Here is a 23270-nt window from a genome sequence, read left to right as displayed (position 1 = left end):
TAGCTACTTCTTTTTTTCTTAAGTAGCTACTTTCTTACTGCTTTTTGAAAGCAATATGAAGCCAAATTATTTCTGATTGTCACTTATAGTTAGTTAACAAAATGCTGAAAGAGATGTTGGAAAGGAGATTAAAAAATTTTCCCAAGATATTCAGTGTGGTATTCTCCCTATTTCTTATCCCTGAAGTTGTATGGTTCTGAACAGCTGTCCTGAGGAAGCAGCTCTCATACATGGTATGTTATTAAGTGTCAGGATTCAAAGGAGTGCAGAACTGCTTTGTAGAATTTGATATTTTTCACACAAACATAACAGAAACTTCTTTGAGGATGGAGTCAGAAAAGGTTAAAAGCATGAACAAAAGAGTTTTGATTGAATGTTCTTGTGTCAGTGTGCCAGTGGAACAAATTTGGAAAATGGAATGTCTAGAGGAAAATGTTAGCTGGGTACAGATCGTCCCTGCCCCACCATACTGCATACCTCTCTAGTGGACCAGAATATTCATGTTTCTTATCAGATTGTGTTGGGTCAGCATTGTTAAATTTCCATTATCCGGGGACTACCATGGTGGTCCAGTGGTTGAGACTCCGAGCTTCCACTGCAGGGGGCTCGGTTCGATCCCTGGTCAGTGAACTAAGATCCTGCATGCCGCACGGTGTGGCCAAAAAAAAAAAAAAAAAGATTCCATCATCCAATGCCCTTTTAAAAATCAAACATCAAAAGTAGCTTTACCTTTCTTGCCAGGCACACTGCAATTGAGACTAGAAATTTCTACTCATTAGTCACATTCCATTCTTGTGTTCTTGAAAATATACCATGATCTTTGGATGAGAATTTGGAGAATACCCTAAGTTTAACCAGGCAAAGGGAAGTCATTGAGGGCTTTTAAGCAGGAAAGTGATTTAGGGAATCTAAATTTCTAGTGGCTTTTAAGATCTTTGTCCATTGTGCCTTGTGGTTTGACTCTTATGTGTCTAGATGCAGATTTCTGTATATTTATCCTGCCTGGGATTTGTTGTGCTCTCCACATTCCAAATTTATGTCTTTTATTCAATGGAGAATACTCAGTTATTATCCCTCTAAGAACTGTTTTACTACATCCTCTTGTCTTTTCTCCTGAACTCTAAGTATGTGTGTTACACCTTCTTCTATCCTTTTTGTCTCTTAGTCCTCTAGTGTTTTGGGGGGAAAAATGAGAGGAGTGGATTTCTCTCTCAATGATATATTCCAGGTAATTTAAAAGATTTTTTTCCTATAAGTCAGATTTTTTTTCAGTGGACTTATTTTTTTAATATTGAGTTTAAATTTTTAATTTTATTTTGTTTTAGTTTTTTGGCTGTGCCTCGTGGCTTGCAGGACCTTAGTTCCCCGACCAGAGATTGAACCCGGGCCCCCAGCAGTGGAAGCGCTGAGTCCTAACCGCTGGACCACCAGGTAATTCCCCAATTTTTTATTTTAGATGGTCTATTTAGATGGTCTACTTTTTCAAACTTGCCAGGATCTTTTTTGATAACATTCTGTTCCTTGCTTTGATATCTTTTGTTAAGCTTCTTAACCCATATACTTATTTTATATTCTGCTTCTAAATTCCATCATCAAGTCCTTGGGTGTCTGATTTTACCATTTGTTTTTCTGACTCTCCCTCTTGAAGGTTTCTGTGGTGTTTTGTAATTTTGGATTGTGAACTTTTGTTCCTCTGGAAATCCGGAAGGCCTGGGTTGATGTTGTGCCCTCCAGGGAGGATGTGTGTTTGTTAATTTCTCAGCTTGTGGTTTCTTAGAACACTCAGGTAGTATAAATCGAAGCCTCGATTTATATTGCTTGAGGGCGAGCCTGTGGTTACAAATTCCCAGAGATAAGCCCTGCTCCCTGATGAGACATTTCAACCCTTCATCTTGTAGGTACCCAAGGCTTTGCCCCTTTATCCTCCACCTCTCAAGGCAATTGTCACAGAACCAAAGGTTCAAGCTTACTAGGACTAGCAGATGTCCTCAGAACCACTATGGCATCAATGCCTCCTTACCTCCCAAGTTTCCCTCTCTATTTCCTATTCTCCTTTACTCCCTTTATTCTCTCTGATTTTACTTCCTCACTTGCAAGCTCAGCTAAGCATTATGCATCTAGGAAGATACTTCTTTATCGTGCCTAGCTTTGTAGTGGGAATGTTTTTTCAAGATATTTATCCCTCCAAAATGTCCAGAAATGAAAGAGCTGTATGAGCAACTTTTATTTTTTAAAGTTCACTCTCTGTCTGGTGTGGAGAGTGAGTTGGACGGGGCCGATAATGGAAAAGTGAAGAACAGGTTAACATTATAATAGAACAGATAAGAAATACAGAGGGATTGCAAGATGTGTATACCACCTAAATGTCCATTGACACATTAATGGATAAAGAAAATGTGATATGTACATAACAATGGAATATTATCCAGCCTTAAAAAAGAAGGAAATCCTGCCGTATGGGACAACATGGATACGCCTTGAAGACATTATGCTAAGTGAAATAAGCCAATCACAGAGGAAAAAATACTGCATGATTCCACTTAAGTGAGTTGATGGGGTTTAGGACATGTGACCCCAAAATACCACACCTTGACATATTGAATATTTTAAGCTAAAGGAGTTTGAAAAAATGTCAGAAGCAGGACGACGATCACTCTGCCCTCCTCCCGTCCTTGCCCTTCTTCCCTGAAACAGGTCATAAAATGCTCATGTGCGAAGTTTCCCCCACTTTACTACAATTCCCTCACCCTCCTGAACTTCTCACATTCCTCCACCGTGGTACACTCTTCGTCAAATCCAGCATAAAATACTCAGGTCTAACTGTTTCTTTGGATCTTCATTTTTCTTATGAAGGCTCCTATGTCACGTACAACTACATTGAATAAATTTGTATACTTTCCATATACTTTCCCCCTGTTAATCCATCTTTGTCAGTTTAATTTTCAGACCCAGCCAGTGACCTTAAAAGGGCCGAGAAAAGATTTTTCCTTCATTGTAAGGTATCTAAAATAGTCGAGTCATAGAATCCAGGGGCTAGGAAGAAAGGGAAATGGGAAGTTGCTAGTCAAGGGGTATAAAGTTTCAGTTCTGCAAGATGAATAGGTTTTAGAGACCTGTTGTACAACACTGTGCTCACAGTTAACAATTATACACTTAAATTTTTCAAGAGGATAGAGCTCATATTAATTGTTCTTATCACATAAAAAAGCAAAAAAAAAAGAATTGTTTTAATAAAAAGAAGAAGGCTTGGCTTATGGCGATCGTATAGAAGATGGAGAGAGCTGACTTTTTAAAAATGCCCTATCATTTAAAGTACACAAGTAACATAGTATTATAAAATAAGCCAGACAGGGAATTCCCTGACAGTCCAGTGGTTAGGACTTCATGCTTCCACTGCTAGGGGCCCGGGTTCAATCCCTGGTCGGGGAATTAAGATCCTGCAAACTCTGCAGCATGGCCACAAAAAAAAAAATATTAAAAAAATAACAATAAATGAACCAGACAGTCAACAGCGTAATCCACTGCTTCTCCTCCCCACTCAGAGCTAGCACTCTCCCCTAGAGATAACTTCTGCCTGTATTCATTAGGACTTTTTATGTATTTATGTTTTATGTAGATATGATTTTTATTCAGGTATGGTGAGGCCAACAGATCAGGATTGCCATTGAAAAGGTAGCTGATTACTCACAGTTCCCAAAAGGAGGGAGGTCCACCACAGCCACTATGCAGGGCCACAGGAGAGAACACTGAGGTTGGTTGGTCGCAGGTAGAGAGTGATGGGGAAGCTGTGTGCAGGGGCGTTTTTGTGGTTTTTGAGGGGAAGAATGTCTGCTGACACAGGGTAACGGGCTAAACAGGTCTAAAATCGGCTAGTTTGAATAATTTCATTGGCTCCATCACACAGGAGCTGTCCCTAGTTGTCTGGTACTGGCCTTGGGTGGGTAGGGCTGTGGGAATAGTGGCCCTGAGTGTAACAGCCGATAAAGGAGGCCGTTGCGGGTCTGGGCTGGGTGGTTTGCACATGCAAATCGCACTTGCAGCCCTTTGCTGTCTCTAGGAATCAGCTAACCCTGGGAGGGGTGGGCCCTCTCTGGTCAGCGAAGCCCCAAGATGCCAAAGTATCAACACAGAAACTAGAAAACGTTTCAATGTACAAAATAATTTTTTCTTCCAAATTGAGGTTATATTTTATATATTTCAGCAGGTTGCCTTTTTCACATAGCACAAAATATGAACATCTCTTTATGACAGAGGATGTTGATCTACATTTTTTTAAATGACTACATAGTATTCTCCTGTATGTACAATAACTTATTTTACCATTCTACAATTTTTGAACTTTTGTTTCCAGTTTTTCATGATCACGAACAATATGGTAGTGAAAATCCTTACCGCTTTTTTTTTTTTTTGCGGTACGTGGGCCTCTCACTGTTGTGGCCTCTCGCGTTGCGGAGCACAGGCTCCAGACGCGCAGGCTCAGCGGCCGTGGCTCACGGGCCTAGCCGCTCCGCGGCATGTGGGATCTTCCCGGACCGGGGCACGAACCCATGTCCCCTGCGTCGGCAGGCGGACTCAACCACTGCGCCACCAGGGAAGCCCCTTACCGCTTTTTGTATGGTTGTATAGTTTTATAAAATACTTAAAAGTGGGATTTCTGGACCAAAGGGTTTACATGTTACAGATTTGTAATTTAATAAATTAAATACATAATATAATAAATCTCAGTTAAAGTTTAATCTAGTTTAATTCCAAAAAAGTAAAACAATTTACATTCCACCAGTAGTGTAATGGAACGGGCTGTTTTTCTCATACTCTCAATAATACAGGATTTTATCAGTCTTTTAACTTTTAGTCAATTTGGGGAAGATATCAGTATCTTAGCTGTTAACCACTAACAAAAAGTGAGCCTATGTGAAAATACCAGACATAAGAGAATTCAAGGCAAAAAGGATTTAAAAGAGCAGAGTGATATTTTATTTTGATAGGTCACCTTCTACCAAGAAAATAGCCATAAACCTTAATGTATTATATAATTTCCAATGTCAGTGTCAAATGGTTCAATCTAATATTTAATTGTATAGCATCAAAATGTATAATGCAAAGATTCAGAAATACAAATTGCTAAACCTGTACTTATCATAGAAATCTTTAAAACATTTCTTTCAAAGATGAGCAGATCAGGAAGGATAAATAAGGATAAAGAGGATTTGAACAACATAATTAACAAGTTTGACCTACTAAATACACATAAGTAAACAGTATAAATTTTTTTGCAAATTCCCATGGAATATTTAGTACCTCCCAGCACACACATAAGCATCTTAGATTTATTGAAAAAGTAAATTTTCTGGGAATAGTGATTACTATTTTCATATAGTAATAGTTTAGGTTGTAACCTAAGGAAAAAGTGCCCATAGTAGGAAAAAGCAAGAAAAGGCAAAATGTTTCAATCAAGTTTTGCAAACAGTGAAAAGACAGCCACAAGGAAGAATGCCTTGCCCTCCTGCGTGGCTCCAGCTGGGACCCCTTGGGCTCTGGAGCCATCTCTGGAGCCCCCAGGCCCATCTGTCTTGTCAGCACTCTTCTGTTTCTAGGTTAAGGAGCTCAGCCTTCTCAGATGTGGCTTGAGAAACATAGCCTTCTAATCCAGGAGAGTAAGAAGACTTAGAAGTGGGGAGGGGGCAGGAGTGAGCAGCAGAGAAACAGTCTTCAGGGGTTGGGCCTGGGTGTGAGGGACACACCCCAAGTGAGCAACCTCCCTCTTCAAAATCCTCCTCACAGGCCTGATCTGACTGAGGTCAGAGCTACCTGCTGCCTGAAAGCAAGGAGCCCTGAATGCTTGGCCAGGGCTGTGGATATCCTCACTGGCTTTCTCGGGGAAGGTATGCCGGACTAGGCCGGCACCTAATTTATCGGCCTCTAGTTCTGGAAGAAATCAGATCAGCCCGGCATCCCTCGGCCAACTCTGAAGACAAGATGGGGATCACACCTGTGTGTTAAAGAGGTTTCTGCCTCGTTGTGGCTCGTAGTAAACACATAACAAAGAAGGTAAGAGCTTTCTTTCTAGCCTGAAGTACAGAAATAGCTGAGACCATGAGGGCAACAAACTTATGTTTCACCCGGGAAATAGATACAGGTTTGGCCTGGGGACAGAGTAAGAGACAGGCCCCTTTGTTATCTCATCCATTTACCAAGGGAGGCTCTTTGCTGTGTGTGTTTCGAGGTCTTCGAGTCCTGGATGATGAATCTTGCATTTCTTGGGTTCACTTACTGGGCAGATAAACAATTACCTACATTAAAAAAAAAAAAGATAATGTCATATATGGATGATACTAAGTCAAATCCTAGAAGGACAAGGACTCTCACCCATGCAGTGTAAATGTGCCAGTTACCAGAGAAGATGGCTCAGCTGGGGAATCACCAGCTAGAGAAGCAGTTAGTCATTACCAAAAGGCGCTGAGGACATATCAAACTCATGTTTCATTTTTTTTTAATAGGAGATAGTCTTTTTTAAAAAATTTATTTATTCTTGGCTGTGTTGGGTCTTCATTTCTGTGCGAGGGCTTTCTCTAGTTGCAGCGAGCGGGGGCCACTCTTCATCGCGGTGCACGCAGCCTCTCTTGTTGCGGAGCACAGGCTCCAGGTGTGCAGGCTCAGTAGTTGTGGCTCACGGGCCTAGTTGCTCCGCGGCATGTGGGATCCTCCCAGACCAGGGCTCGAACCCGTGTCCTCTGCATTGGCAGGCAGATTCTCAACCACTGCGCCACCAGGGAAGCCCCCATTTTTCATTTTTGATCTTATGCAGTTTTTACTTTTTCAGGTTTTGCCCTGAGAATTATTTTACTTCTTTCTATTCTGTGCACTTCCAAAACCCAAACACTTTAATATATCGCACGGCTCTATAGGCAAGTTACCAATGATCAAAGCAGGTTGTGAGTCATTGGTGGACTCAGTCATTGCTGAATTCCCTTCCGTCTCTAAAACTGCAGGTATCTAGGGGAAGTTTGCTTGGTTTGGTCATGATGGCTTCTCACTTTACCCCATACTCAGATTCTGCTTCCACAACATCCCTTATATCTGGGAACCATTTTGTGGATTAAAAAAAAAAAAAAGATAATTGTGCTTTTTTCTTCGATTATTTCTTTATTATGTTAAACCAAGATAAGCAAGGTGAGCCTTTCATTTTGATTTGCAAGGGAAAAGATAACAACTCTTTGACAATCCCCAATACAATAACCTTCAAAAATAGAGGAAGGAGGGGCTTCCCTGGTGGCGCAGTGGTTGAGAGTCCACCTGCCGATGCAGGGGACACGGGTTCGTGCCCCGGTCCGGGAGGATCCCACATGCCGCGGAGCGGCTGCGCCCGTGAGCCATGGCCGCTGAGCCTGTGCGTCCAGAGCCTGTGCTCCGCAACGGGAGAGGCCACAACAGTGAGAGGCCCATGTACCGCAAAAAAAAAAAAAAAAAAAAAAAGAGGAAGGAGAATGGGGTAAAGGAGGGGAAAAAATATAGATGTGGAATCCACTCTTGATGTTTAGTTAGTACATCTCACAGTGCTTCCTGAAGAAGAGCTAGAGAAAGATTCATCTATGTTGTGTAAAAATAAATCCAGCATAAAGTTTATTCAATTACTATTTAATGAATCTCCACTCCGTGTCAGGTACTGTGCTAAGTCCTGGAGATAAAATGATGAATTTGCTCACACACAGTCTTTGCTCTCAAGGAACTCACAGTCTAATAGTAGAGAGATACAAAATTGAAAACTAGAATATGGTATTTCAGTGATGAAAATGTTGACAAAAATTCAATGAACTATCAAGAGGAAAAAAAGGGAATTTTATTTGAGCCAAACTGAGGATTATAACCCAGGAAGCAGACTCTCAGAAAACTCTGAGAACTGTTCCGCCTCTTAAAAGTGGAAGGTACAGTCATATACATTATGGAGACAAAGGATCGTACATCAAAATGACTAATAGAATGCTTGGCAAGGACTGATAGTCAATTCTAGATTGTCCAGTAGTACTTATGTCAATTTACCCTGTTTATGCATTATGCATACCCATTGTTTTATATTGAATTATAGATATCATCAATAGTTTCAAGTCATTTAGACATCATTATTCTAGTTGGAGTTTTAAATATACATTGAGAGGCACAAGAGATTGTTACTCTTAATCACACAGAGCACAGTCAATATAGCCAACAACAGTAGCAAAGTCAGAAGCAAAGATTTAAGCCATGAATCCCCAGGGCTTAACCATTTACCCAGAGTTTCATTTAGACTAGAAAGGGGATTGTTCAATGCAGAAATCTGATTTTATATGTGACTCATTAGATAGATATATTAGCGGGCTAATCTGGTATGAAAGCCCAACGTTCAGTCTGGATTATAGAACCAGTTTCCCCTTGCAAAGCAGTTTTAAAAATCGAGCCATTTGTTTTTCCAACATCACTTTCCCATTACAGAAACTTCAGAATTGAGTACATTTATCAAATGTAGTAAACAAACATGGAGGTATATGCTGACAGGAAACTTTAGAGGAACATCTGAAAATTCAGTGTCAAGAATTATGGCTGATGCCTTTTATTGACCAAGGAATTTGATGACAGATCCAACAATCGGTTAAATTGCCTCCAGTCACTATACTTTGTGACAACTTACTACAGAATTTTCCTTCGGTCTTCAACACTGGGGCAAAAGGATAGCTAGAAGTAAAACGAATAACTTTAAATTTTGATAGAGAGATAGATATTTTGTAAATACTACAGTTGAACTAGTAGGATGGGTCTAACAGGCCTGGTCCAGGCTCTTGGGTTAGCTGTCTGCTACTGTTTTCTTATTCTTCTGTCCTAACTTGGTGATGCTTGAATTAGTTAGTTGAAGTCAGGTGCGAGAAACAGGGCCCAAAGTCCATTTAGGTGGAGGGGCCTTTTTATTTTATTTATTTATTTACTTTTTAATTTTTTTTTTTACACCACCACCACCCCACGGCTTTCCCCCCTTGGTGTCCATACATTTGTTCTCTACATCTGTGTCTCAGTTTCTGCCCTGCAAACCGGTTCATCTGTACCATTTTTTTAGGCTCCACATATATGCGTTAATATACAATATTTGTTTTTCTCTTTCTGACTTACTTCACCTGTATGACAGTCTCTAGATCCATGCATGTCTCAAAAAATGACCCAATTTAGTTCCTTTTTATGGCTGAGTAATAGTCCATTGTATATACCCATCTGTCGTATATGTCATATATTGTATATGTCCGTCTGTCAATGGGCATTTACGTTGCTTCCATGACCTAGCTATTGTAAATAGTGCTGCAATGAACACTGGGGTACATGTGTCTTTTTGAATTATGGTTTCTCAGGGTATATGCCCGGTAGCGGGATTGCTGGGTCATATGGTAATACTATTTTTAGTGTTTTAAGGAATCGCCATACTCTTCTTCATAGTGGCTTTATCAATTTACATTCCCACCAACAGTGCAAGAGGGTTCCCTTTTCTCCACACCCTCTCCAGCATTTGTTGTTTGTAGATTTTCTGATGATGCCCATTCTAACTGCTGTGAGGTGATACCTCATTGTAGTTTTGATTTGCATTTCTCTAATAATTAGTCATGTTGAGCAGCTTTTCATGTGCTTCTTGGCCACCTGTATATCTTCTTTGGAGATGTGTCTATTTAGGTCTTCTACCTATTTTTGGATTTGGCTGTTTGTTTTTTCAATATTGAGCTGCATGAGCTGTTTATATATTTTGGAGATTAATCCTTTGTCCGTTGATTCGTTTGCAAATACTTTCTCCATTCTCGAAAGCTATCTCTGCATCTATTGAGATGATCATATGGTTTTCCTTCTTCAATTTGTTAATATGGTTTATCACATTGATAGATTTGTGTATATTGAAAAATCCTTGCACTCCTGGGATAAATCCCACTCGATCATGTGGCGTGTGATCCTTTTAATGTGTTGCTGGATTCCGTTTGCTAGTATTTTGTTGAGGATTTTTGCATCTATATTCATCAGTGATATTGGTCTGTAATTTTCTTTTCTGAGAATTTGTCCATTTCTTCCAGGTTGTCCATTTTATTGGCATAGAGTTGCTTGTACTAGTCTCTTAGGATGCTTTGTATTTCTGTGGTGTCTTTTGTAACTTCCCCTTTTCCATTTTTAATTATATTGACTTGAGTCCTGTCCCTCTTTTTTTCATGTCTGTTTGTTTGTTTTTTAATTCTTCTAGGTCTTTGTTAAACATTATTGCATCTTCTCAATCTTTGCCTCCATTCTTTTTCCGAGGTCCTGGATCATCGTCACTATCATTATTCTGAATTGTTTTTCTGGAAGGTTGCATGTCTCCATTTCATTTAGTTGTTTTTCTGGGGTTTTATGTTGTTCCTTCATCTGGTACATAGCCCTCTGCCTTTTTATCTTGTCTATCTTTCTTTGAATGTGGTTTTTGTTCCACAGGCTGCAGGATTGTAGTTCTTCTTGCTTCTCCTGTCTGCCTTCTGGTGGATGAGGCTATCTAAGAGGCTTGTGCAAGTTTGGAGGGGCCTTTTTAAAAATGAGAGATGTGGGGCACTTCCCTGGCGGTCCAGTGGTTAGCACTCGGCACTTTCACTGCTGCGGCCCAGGTTTGATCCCTGGTCGGAGAACTAAGGTCCCACAAGCCACATGGCAAGTCCCAAAATAAATAAATAAAATAAAGATGTGAATCCATGAGTTAATGTCTTTCGGTTTGGCTGTACATGGATCAGTTAATAATACTTGACAAGGTTCTTGCCATCATGGCTGCAAAGAATCTTTTATTTGATGTCCTTTCCAATAAACAAAACCTTTAGGTAGTATTCCACGATCCTTAAGGTTTTCATCTCCTAGAAGCTTGCTGTAAAAGGAGCTAGTTACCAGTGTTTTAAAATGTCTCAATAAGACCCTGTCAATAATGTAATATATTTCTTTTGAACCACCATGGGTGAAAGTTTCCAAAAATATTGTTTTGTCTATAAAACCATTTTCTCAGATGCCCAAGAGGTAATGAACGTACATGCGGGAGTAATGGCAGTTGTGCGTCAATAGACACTATAAGGTTTTTCTGGTTTGCTTTTTAATCAGGTCTATACCATATTTGTGTTGTGGGGTCAAAATTCCCCTTTTTTGTTCCAGTATCTGCTTCTTTTCTTTAGCTGTGGTTTCCTGAGCCTGTAGAAAGAAATCTTTTATTTCATTAGCAGGGTTAATGGAGAGCAGTGGACATTCTCAAGGCTGGGCAAGATTAGTGTTTCAAGCTGCCTCTGTGGCTGCAGCATCAACAGGCTGATTTCCTTTCGCTTCCACAGTGTCAGATTTGGAATGTCCTGGTGTTTTAATAATTGCTAACTGTTTAGGCAATTGCATAACAATGAACAACTCTGCAACCTGTTTTCCTTTTTTTTTTTTTTTTTTTTTTTTGGCTGCACCTCGCGGCTTGCAGGATCTTAGTTCCCCGACCAGGGATTGAACCCCAGCCCCTGGCAGTGAAAGCGCTAAGTTCTAACCACTGGCCCGCCAGGGAATTCCCCCATTTTTTAAATAGGTTGTCTCGAAGAGGTTAAAAACCTCATTGTTTCCATAACATTCCAAAATTGTGTGCCACTCCGAAAGCAAAGCAACTGTCGGTGTAAAATTTTGTTATCTGGTCTTTGGCTAGTTGGCAAGCTTGGGTTAAGGCAGTTAGGTCAGCTTATTTTGCTGACGTTGTTTCTGGTAAATAAGAACTGTCAGTTGTGTCCACTGTGGATGTTATTGCATATCCAGCTCGGTAATATTCATCCCTTAAGGAGGACCCATCTGTAAATCAAATAGATTAGCCTTATCAATAGGAGTTTCCTGTAAGTCATTCCTGGGAGCAAAAAGATAATCTCTTAACAGTGTGCAGTTTGGTTGTTTTCTTCCTGTAGTGCTGGAAGCAGAGTTGCAGGGTTAAGGTTATTACATAGAACCAAGATAGTATTAGGTGCAGAAAGCAACAGTGCCTCTTAAGAAGTTAGTTGGCATACAGAATAGTGCTAAATGTAGTGAGAGTTTAGAAGAGCCTCAACTGAGTGTGGGACATAAATAGTAAAAGGAGACCCCAATACTATTTCTTCAGTAGCCTTACATAAGAGAGCCCTTGCTGAAAGGGCCCACATACAATGTAGAAGTCCTTTTGCTACCGAGTCTAATTTAGTTTTGGAGCATAAAAGCAAGTCATTTACAAGTATTTTTGTAAAAGGGTCAGAGTAAGACAGTAGCTATCTATAAGTGACAGAAGACTTAAAAGCATGGTTAAAGACCTGATTACAATGCAGTTGTCAAGGAAATTGGGCTATTTCTGTGAGGTATGAAATTTTAAGATAATGACTAGAATTATGGACATTTCAAATTTTAGAAACTTCATATCATTTCTAGAACATTTATATTAATAACGTTTACCCATAGACTATAACTTAAGAAGGTTTATCATTACTCATTTGACAATGTTTCCCATGTAATTTAACAGACCAAATAAGCCTGATTATTTTAATATCTCTCTTTGAGATGTTCAGGGGCCCTCTGTAGTACCCCAAAGTTAGCTAGAGGTCAAAAGAACTTCATTTAGAATTTGATGTGAGAAAGTTTGTCAAAGATATCAAAAGGTTTTAAATGTTTGGCCAAGTAGGATCATAAGTCACTGTGAAACAGTATTTATTCACTTAACCAAAGTGACAGTAAACGATTATAAAGGCAAGTGCAGAAAGTTACTGGTAAAGAAACTTCACAATCTGTTATTAAAAGAAAATTAACATTTCAAAGAAAACTTAGAGAAAAAAATCAAATTCTAGTTTTACACGTTTTCACACTTAATATTAAAATTCACTTATTTAATCAAATTCAATCTAATCTAAGAGTCTTTTTCTTCTTTTTTTTTTTGGCTGCATTGATTCTTCGTTGCTGCGCGCTGGCTTTCTCTAGTTGAGGTGAGTGGGGCTTCCTCTTCGTTGCGGTGTACGGGCTTCTCATTGTGGTGGCTTCTCTTGTTGCAGAGCACGGGCTCTAGGCATGCGGGCTTCAGAAGTTGTGGCATGCGGGCTCAGTAGTTGTGGCTTGCAGGCTCTAGAGCGCAGGCTCAGTAGTTGTAGCACATGGGCTTAGTTGCTCTGCGGCATGTGGGATCTTCCCAGACCAAGGATCGAATCCATGTCCCCTGCATTGGCAGGCGGATTCTTAACCACCGCTCCACCAGGGAAGTTCCTCTAAGATACTCTTGACCATGCATAAAACTCTTTTCTCAACGTTCCCATTTTAGAATAAATTTCTAGAAATATATGCCATTTCAAAGTATAATCTTTCAATAAAGCACAAAATATTTATTAATATTCTCATACATATTTAGTTTCACTGTAGTAAGAAGTCAAAAGTAGGTAAACATAGACTCCTTTAGCAATTAATGTTTCAGCATTTTATCTTATTAAAAATGGTCTAGAGGAAAAAAAATGATCTAGACATTCAACGAATTTCCATCATTTAACTTATCAGAGCTCTAAGGTTTCAAGTTGCCAGAAATCTGGAGAAACTGTTTTTAGGTAGGCATACCATAAAACATAATTGTTCTTAAATAGTTTAACCAAAACCTTTTATCCCATTTATTTCATTACCTATGAAAATATCATCAGATCATTAATTTTCTTGTTAACAAATTTTATAACCTAGATAAATGAACTTACTGAATTTCAGTAAACCTAGGTACAATAACAGTATTCTACTTAATGTTGATGACTCTAAAGACATGTCTATATTAATTAAACCATCGGTTTAAGCTTTCTTTTTATTTCAGTAAAGATTAATCCTAGATCACGTGATTCTGTAAAAATTTGTGTTAGTTTAAGTTACATTTAGAAATATTTGATTTGTAAGCACTTGCTTTTAAGTCAATTAAATGGAGCTCTTTTACAAATTAATTTTGATAACACCATCCAGAGGTAAGGTTATATTGTTTTTATAACGTACACCCAGACATACGTACATCCAGATAGACACAGACAGAGATCTCATAGTTTTCTTGCTTGAGTTTTAGAAAGCTCCCCTCTCCTTTTTTTTCCCCCTTTCAGTTTTAAGTTCTATTAATTGAGCCAAGGCTGTAGTCTCAGGCGATATGGGCTATGTTTACATTTCAAGACATGATAAGAGTTATACCTTTCTCCTAGGAATACTTCTGTTCTCTCAGGGTCAGAATTTTGCGAAGATGTTTTATCAAACTGGCTTTCTCTACAGTTTTGGAACGTCAAAAGAGTTCTATCCTGGCCATATAAGAGTTAAGATTAAAGTGCTTGCAAGCACTGGCTTTGTTTCAATTGTACATGAAGCCAGCCGGGGTTCCAGGAGTGGGTGCACATACGGGAGCTGTTCAGCCTTTGAGGCACCGTTTTCCATTATTCATTTGGTACCCTAACTCAGATATGATCCGAACAACTTTCTGAGGTCAGTGTGATGGATCGAATGTGTGCTGCTTCTGAGTCTAGCTTCCCAAGGAGTTACCCTTGGGTCTGTTCGAATCTCTTACATGTCTGAGTCTCTCCCTCCAGCAGTCTAAAACTGCCATGGGTGCCCAGAGCACTAGGTGATCAGCCTTATAGTGTCCCCTGGGGAGCAGAATTTACTTAATGATTGTACTGGGATCCCCTGTAGGACCACTGCATGGCATGAGGATTGATTCTCAGACACTTCCGCTAGGTTCTCAGTCACCTGAGGACACATTATGGCCGGAAGGAGCGAAGTCCCTTTCCTTCAGAGCTCAGCAGTCTCAGTCTCTCATTTCACCAGCAACAGTTTGTTCAGACCATATATACCTAATCTTTCCAATTTAAGCCAAATTTTAGAAAAAGATGGCCAATCCAGTTCACTTCAAAGTTCCTCCTAGGTGTCTGCCTAGGAATTTCCCCTTAGGCCCCTGCCTAGGAAATAGGAAATATACCAGTATCCCCTTAGGACTCCAAGTCCCAAGAGAAATGGCTTGAATAAAATTCAGGACGTCATTTAGAGCAATGGTGTCTGGATATCAGGCACCTGAGGCATACTAAGAAGTTGATGGGGCTCAAACGGCCCATGCTGGTACCAAGCACTGGTTTGGGGTAGACTCCAGGTGTCCTCTGGGGGGTGTCTCTGATATCCTGTTGGCTACCCCAAGAAAATGACGAGGAAAATTCAGTTAACTATCAAGTTAAGAAGAAAAATAAAGGGAACTTTATTTGAGCCAAACAGGATTGTAACCTAGGAAGCAGCTTCTCAGAAAGCTCTAAGAACTGTTCCACTTGTTAGGAGTCAATGGCACAGTCATATACATTTTGGAGACAAAGAATTGTACATCAAAATGACACACTGGTATTTGACATAAAGTTCATCGAGGATACATAGTCCAGGTAAGCATGAGCAAAGTGAGCAGCAAGTCGCCATGACCCCCTACAGAGCTGGGAAAGAGCACTGTTCTTCTAAGAAATCACATTGCTAGCATAAGAAGAAAGAAAAAAAAACGCATCTTTATGCTTCAGCAGGCACCCCCATCTTTGAGGAGGTCTGGTTAATGTGTAATACAGATGCATACTACACATTAGGGAGGGAAGGAAGAGGCCCAAACAAACACAGAGAGAATTTTGTGTTTCATTTTTCTTGTCCTGCCTTGAAATGTAAATTTTATTTCATCAGAGATGTGACTGGGATATTCAGGAGCTCAGAGGAGGGGCATGTTGAACTGGCTTCTTTAAGGAAGGCGAGGCCTGAAGTGAGCCTTAAGGAATGAGTAAAGTTAGTCAAGTGTGGGCTAGGACATTCCAGGTAAGAGCAAAAGCCCAGAAGTCATGGTGGTCAAGAAGTAGAGTCGAAGAAAGGAGAAAAGAGAGATGAGGCTGGAGGAGGAGGCTTTTGGGAAGATGAGTTCTATTTGCGTTACATGGAGTCTGAGGCACCCCAAAGTTCAGCAGGAAGCTGGGTGTGTGAGGCTGAAGTTTAGTCAGTCTGAAATGGAGATGGAGATTTAAGAGGGAGGAAGTGATAGCTGAAAGTGTGAGTTGACTCAGTTATTTAAGAAGCATATACAGAGGGCTTCCCTGGTGGCGCAGTGGTTGAGAGTCCGCCTGCCGATGCAGGGGACGCGGGTTCGTGCCCCGGTCCGGGAGGATCCCACATGCCGCGGAGCGGCTGGGCCCGTGAGCCGTGGCCGCTGAGCCTGCGCGTCCGGAGCCTGTGCTCCGCAATGGGAGAGGCCACAACAGTGAGAGGCCCCGTGTACCGCAAAAAAAAGAAAAAAAAAAGAAGCATATACAGAGTGAGGAGAGCAGACATTTGAGACTAGAATGCAAATCAAATCGACATTTAAGGGGTGGATAGAGAAAAATGAGCTCAGGAAGGAGAGAGAATAAAGAAACAGTATGAAATAAAATTCATATTTTATGGCAAGACAAGAAGAATTTAAACATAAAAAAATTTCTCTGCCCTTTGGCCTCCTCTCTCCCCTCTACTGTGCACTGTGTATCCGACCAGACCTCCCCCATTGGCAGGAATACCTGCTCAGCCATAAAGACAACATTCTCCCAGCACCAACAAGACAATTGCTTGAAGATGACATTCCTTCTTGATCTTGTAAGGGGTCACATGACCCGCCACTTTGTACTTGCATATCTGGATTGTGTAAACGGTAATACATCATTTGCTGTACAGCTCTCTGTCTCAGAAGAAACTTATATAACCGTGCCTTGATTTCTAACCAGCAGAACAGTTCTCAGAGCTTTCTGAGACGCTCTTCCTGGGTTATAAATCCTCAAATTTGGCTCAAGTAAAATTTTCCAACTCTTTCTTAGATTGACTGATTAATGTTGTGTCAACAAGAGATAGGAGCATGGCATCGTGGAAAGCCAAGGGGTAGAATTTAAACCAAGGCATGGCTTATGACATGATGGCCTTGCTGTTCTGACAAGGTCTGGGCTGAAAAGATGAACGCATTGGAGACATCAGCATGAAAAGGTTTGGTCAATAGTGAGGATGAAAAACATGGTGTTAAGAGGAATTAAGGAGAATATAAGTGGTCTGCTCCAGAGAAATCTGGACGAGAAGAAAAGAGAAGTTGGGTTATAGCTTGAGGGATATAGGAGGTCAAAGGACGATGATGATGATGAAATGCTCTGAGAAGAGACTTCGGTATGTTTTTAGTCTAAAGAAAATCTAGTAGGAAGGTTGAAAACATAGGTGAGAGACGAGATGACACATGGAGGAAACATAGGGGAGGAATATCTCATGCACTGAGGCCGGGGAGGTGGGGGGAGGGTGCTATCACATGATAGCCTCACATTTTTTTTTATGATGTGGGAGACAAGGTTCATAGATAATTTGGTCTACCTGAACTAATATTCCGCCCAAATCTCCCTATTGCAGGTTCCTTCTTCCTTTTGTCAACAAACAATTCACTCTCCCTTGGACCTGCTATCTGCGTCCTGCAGAAATATTACACTTACGCTATGGGAAGCGGCACCTCAACCCAACATCATTTTGCTTTCCAGAATGCAGAGAAAGGTATGCGCTTCCCACCTTCAGACTAACTGTGGGTACCCCGAAGCCTACATTGCATAGGGAGGGGCTTCTCAGGGTGGGCAGGAAATCGTTACATTTCTCCTCATGCTAACTCTTGAAAATCGGCTTCTCCTCCTTATAACATGACCACTAGGATACTCAGCTGAATGTCTTAGGACTTGATGAACTATATTTAATAGAATTAAAATTTACTCAAGGAGTCAGTGTTGTCCATTGGGGTTTATCCCAAACTACACCTTTACAACTGAATGAAATAAGATTGGGCGAAAAGGGGATGAAAGAGCGTTCTAGGTAGAGGGTACAAAGGTCGTGAAGTAGCAAGGAGAGAGACATATTCAAGGAACTGAGTGGTCTGAAGTGAACAAGATGGAGGGTGACATGGCATGAGGCTGCTGAGGTGTGCAGAGCCCACGTCACTCAGGAGCTTGTAGGATTTTAAACTTTATCCTAAAGACAAGAAGAACCACTGAAGAATTCAAAACAGGGAGTTCTAGAATAAGATTTACATACATAAAATACCCTTCTGGCTTCCATGAAGAAGGGATTGAGACAGGCTGGATGGTGGTGGTAAGAGTAGAAGGAAGAAAATTTATTTATTTATTATTTTTAAAAAATAAATTAATTTATTTTGGCTGCGTTGGATCTTCGTTGCTGCGCACGGGCTTTCTCTAGTTGTGGCGAGCGGGGGCTACTCTTCGTTGTGGTGTGCGGGCTTCTCATCGTGGTGGCTTCTCTTGTTGCGGAGCATGGGCTCTAGGCGCACGGGCTCAGTAGTTGCAGCATATGGGCTCAGAGTTGTGGCGCACAGTCTTAGCTGCTCCATGGCATGTGGGATCTTCTCGGACTAGGGCTCGAACCGTGTCCCCTACGTTGGCAGGTGGATTCTTAACTACTGGGCCACCAGGGAAGCCCAGAAGAACAATTTAGAAGCTACTAAAGTCATCTAAGCAGGAGATGATAATGCCTTGGTCCAGAGTTGGTGGCAGTAGAGATGGAGAGAAGAGGGTGAATTCCAACAATATCCAGGAGGTGCAATTGATAGGATCCACCTGATTACGTGTGTGGGGTTGGGGAAAAGGATGGATCAAGAATGACCTCCAGGTTTCTAGCTAGCAAACATGGGCAGACGATAATGCCAATTTCTGACATAAAGATAATGGAGAAGAACCAAGCTCGAGTAGAAGGAAGGTGCTGAGTTCATACACGCTGGGTTTGAGATGCCCATGCAACATGCAGGTGGATGTGCTGAGTAGGTAGTTGCATATTCAGATCTGGATTTTGGAGACGTTGGTGGAGATACATGCATTTGGAAGGCATCAGAGTACGGGTGATTGTTGAAGCCATGGGGGTCACTGAAGTAGCCTAGAGTGACAGTAAAGTCAGGTCGGAGACCAGGGCCTAGGACAGAGCCATGAGGGACTCCAGTACTTATTAAGCATCGGTCGAAGAGGATGAGCCAACGAAAGAGGCCGAGGAGAGGCAACCAGAGATGAAGGAAGAAGCAAGGGAAATAGTGACAGCACCTTGTTTATATAAGCCTAAGCAACTTTATAAGCTCATGGCTTCCTTTCTAGTTTGGCAATAGGTCCCAGGCTCATCTTGCATATTTTTGGCTCCAGACCAGAAATAGCTATTTCTCCAGAGCTTGGGGTGTTCGCTACCAGGTTGGTCATTATTTTCTACACCTTTTCAGTGACCAGATCCAGAAAATATGTATTATTTTAATGACCAGTTTATATTTAGGATCACAATATTTTTACTTAACTTTGATATGATATTATATCTATATCTCCTTTCTCTTTAAAAAAAACCTTTTTTCCCTAATGATAGTGATGTGGTATTATTTACTTTGTCCTATAGTATATAAAAAAGTTTCTGAAAAATAATAATACTATTATAACGATATGATTACTGAAAACTCTTTAAGATTTCTTTGTAGTTCTTTTTGTCCTTTGAGTACATCCACTAGGCATATACAACTTACTGAATTTTCAAATCATTTGAAAGAACTCCTTTCTGTGTGGTTATGCCACTAACTTGTACAAGATTAGATTCACTTGTTTGACTTTTGCTTTTTAGAGATTGATATTTTTTTTAAATTTTGATTTAAATTTGCTTTATAATTTTATAAAACATTTATACAATTCCCATTCCAATTATCTGGTGCTGTGTAACAAATGACCCCAAAACTGAGTGGCTTAAGACAATCATTTTATTCTGCTTATGATTTTGTGGGTCAGGAATTGGCAAAGGGCCCAGCTAGATGGCTTGTCTATGATCCTCAGGGCAGCTGGGGCTGGAGGTTCTGCTTCCAGGACGGCTCTTCACCTTGGCCTCTGTCTCCCCACATGGTTGCCTTGTCCTTAGTGTGGAATTTTAACAGCCAGGTGTATTTGTAACTTTTGCCATAGGATTTAGTCTGCTCAAGGCTGAGGAAGAGGAGCCCAAGCATGTAGTATTGCACTGATGGGAAGGGAGGATGGGGTAGAGGTCCTTAAACTATGCTACAACCTCACAGCACCCTTGTCAATGGAACACAGGCCCTAGACAGAGGATTGGGAGGGAGAATAAAAGGGAGAAACAGAGGCACTGCCTGGTCTGCCTACCCTGAGCAGCCGAAGAGGTACTGAGGATAGTATGTCTAGTTGGCAGCATTTACCTTAAAATGCTTGAGGCAAGGTGTTAGCAAACAACATTTTCACGGAAACTTGATGGTCATCATATTCCTCAGTGATGCCTGCCCTTTAGCACAAGTCAGGATCATTCATGGAGCTTGTTAAACCTACAGATTCCTGGGTTCCCTGTAGAGACTCTGATGCTGTCGGTCTAGGGTGAGGTGCAGATGTCTGTGTTTCCCATGACTTGTTACTTTAGCTGAGTACCGCTCACTCTGGGCGTTTCATTCACTACTCTGAATGGGGATTTACAGAATTCAATCCTCATCACTTCTTATTTCGTGGGTGCCTTTGGGACATCCTTAGTGTATGACATTTTTTCCTCACAGAAAACCAAATTCAGCTTTGCTTAAATTTCTCTCAAGTTCTCTTTTCCCATTCACTATTGTATCTCATCTCCTCTTAGGGACATCAGTAGGAATTCCATTAGCTCTCTAATGCAAGCTAGATGTATTAAATCAATCTGTCTACTGTTCACAAGGTTGACCTGAGCGAACCTGCTGGGTTTCCTTTGCAATCCAGCTTTATCCACAAAGGCTCCATTCATCCCTGGTGGCACATTCAGGCCCAGGAGCTTAAGGAGAATCTAGTTACTCATGTCGACAGCTGTCCTCTTCTCTGGCAGCAGTACATGACTGCAGGTTCTAGAGCTCATAGGAAGAATTCAACCTACTCATGCCATCCTGCAGTACACGATCACCCAGCACAGGTCCTGGCAAAAGGAGAAGCAAAGGCTGCCCTTCGGATTGGATAGTCAGCACAGTCCTGGGTGTATTGTGATGGGGACACAAAGCCACAGGGATAGAAGGAATTTGGGGATATCAAGCACTGACCACCACCTGACATGATAGTATGTAGTAATTTGTGTGTGTGTTTCTTCTCCCCAGTTATCATCTAGTTCATCTCTTTCTCCAGATGAGGACACTGAGGCCCAGAAAGTTGACTTGCCTGAGGCCACATCGCTGGTCAGGGCAGTTCCAGGCCCAGAACCAGACTCCTGACATCCTGTCTATTGTTGCAGTATCAAAATGTCCTCCCCACCCGCTGACCCCTGCATCATCCCATCCTTTATTTTTTTTTTTTTTTTGCATTTGAATGTTTTTTTTAACACAATTTTTGAAGATTACTTTCCATTTACAGTTATTATAAACTATTGCCTATACTTCCCATGTTGTACACTATATCCCTGTAGCTTACTTTATACATAATAGTTTGTACCTCTTACTCCCCTTCCTCTATATTGCCCCTCCCCCCTTCCCTTTCCCCACTTGGTAACCACTAGTTTGCTCTATCTGTGAGTCTGCTTCTTTTTTGTTATATTCACTAGTTTGTTGTATTGATATTTTTTAGGTTCCACATATAAGTGATATCATACAGTATCTGCCTTTCTCTGACTCACTTCACTGAGCATAATGCCCTCCAAGTCCATCCATGTTCCTGCGCGTGGCAAAATTTCATTCTTTTTTTATGGCTGAGTAGTATCTCCATCACCCTACTCTTCAAGGATGCTGCAACCTTGCAACCTCCCCAGTTTACATCTCTTTCTCAGAATCCAACCTTTGCATCTCTACACATATAAATGTTTTCATCAAAAAGTGGGAATTCCAATAGTCCTCCAGTGATTTTAGTATAAGTAATAGGTAAGAATGGAGGAGGGATGGGGGCGGGAATGGGGAAAAAGCACCCCGGCCAGCAGTGAGGCAAATCCTTCCTACTGGTGGCAAAATATAGTGCTTTCCCTACCATCTTGTCCCCATGTGACAGTGGGAGAGGCACCCCCCCAACTCCCCCTGCAGGCCCAGGGAGTCCCACCTCACAGGCTTGCTTCTCCGTCTGTGTCACAGCCTTCAAGGCAGCGGTCCTGATCCAGAGATGGTACCGGCGCTACATGGCCCGCCTGGAGATGAGGCGGCACTGCACCTGGAGCATCTTCCAGTCTATAGAGTATGCTGGGCAGCAAGACCAGGTCAAGGTGCGATGGGATGTGGGATGGGGCCACCTCCAGGTCTGCCTTCCAGGCCCCACACAGCAAGGCCCAGGTGCCTAGAAGGTGCAGCTGATCTGGACCACTCCTGGGTTTTCTTCCTATCTCTAAAGCCACGTCTTCTTGGGTTTTTCTGCAGCTGCACAATTTCTTCAGCTACCTTGTGGATCACTTCACCCCCAACAATCACAACGAGAGTGAGTATGAACGGCCACATGGCCGGTCCTCCTGTCTCAGGGTCAAAGACATCGGGGTGAGGTGTGGGATGCACAGGGAGGGGAAATGTGAATCTGGTGACAGCCAGGGAATGAGCGAGGAGGCTGACAAATAAATGGTTCTCCTAGAGGCACACCTGGAGACAAAAGTTTGGGTGCAAGGAGTTTATTTGGTAAATACAGGAAACACTGGGAGGTGGGGAGGGAGTGGGGAAGGGATTCAGGAAAGGGGAGGCAGGCAAAAAAGGGTGGGTTACTAAACCTGCAGTGTACCTGGGAAATAGTGCAAAACGCAGCCTGGGAAGTATCCCGTCTGAAGGCAGAGGGAACTGGAGTCTCAATGCCCGAGAGTCATTGGTAGAAGGTTGCTGGGAGGGGCGGACGGGAAGGGTTGTTCACGCAGGTCTGGCCTGCCATGCAGGGCTCTCTGCAGATCCAGGGACAAAGCCCTCAGGCAGAGATGCAGGGGCAGCATTTGGAAATGAATTGCCTGAAAGTCTGAGGCATCTGCCACACTCCCTAAGTACACCAGAAATGCCCGTGAACTTTTTTTCCACCGCAGTTTTCACTTTCCTCCTGCTTACCAACCTAGGCCTGTAAATGTCTGTACTTTCTAAGGCAATCTTTTAAAATAAAAGTAGAATGGAGGGCTTCCCTGGTGGCGCAGTGGTTGAGAGTCCGCCTGCCGATGCAGGGGACGTGGGTTTGTGCCCCGGTCCGGGAAGGTCCCACATGCCGCGGAGCGGCTGGGCCCGTGAGCCATGGCCGCTGAGCCTGCGCGTCCAGAGCCTGTGCTCTGCAACGGGAGAGGCCGCAACAGTGAGA

The 23270-nt window shown here is 41.8% G+C and overlaps 1 protein-coding gene across 1 annotated transcript in view; it reads left to right on the top strand.

The window, feature by feature from the left end:
- Window positions 1-1375: 1375 nt before the first annotated feature.
- Window positions 1376-23270, top strand: part of LOC112405636 (serine/threonine-protein phosphatase with EF-hands 2-like) — a 39723-nt gene continuing 17828 nt past the window's right edge. The window contains exons 1-5 of the mRNA XM_024754120.1: window positions 1376-1431; window positions 12967-12971; window positions 17416-17553; window positions 22091-22218; window positions 22370-22427. Of these exons, the coding sequence (XP_024609888.1) occupies window positions 17499-17553; window positions 22091-22218; window positions 22370-22427 (241 nt within the window). The 5' untranslated portion in view covers window positions 1376-1431; window positions 12967-12971; window positions 17416-17498. The remainder of the gene's footprint in view (window positions 1432-12966; window positions 12972-17415; window positions 17554-22090; window positions 22219-22369; window positions 22428-23270) is intronic.

The sequence above is a fragment of the Neophocaena asiaeorientalis genome, unplaced genomic scaffold (genome assembly GCF_003031525.2).
Source record: "Neophocaena asiaeorientalis asiaeorientalis breed wild unplaced genomic scaffold, Neophocaena_asiaeorientalis_V1.1 scaffold148, whole genome shotgun sequence".
In the NCBI taxonomy this organism is placed as follows: domain Eukaryota; kingdom Metazoa; phylum Chordata; class Mammalia; order Artiodactyla; family Phocoenidae; genus Neophocaena; species Neophocaena asiaeorientalis.
Note: the sequence above shows the minus strand (reverse complement) of the source record. Positions and strands in the feature narration are given on the sequence as shown.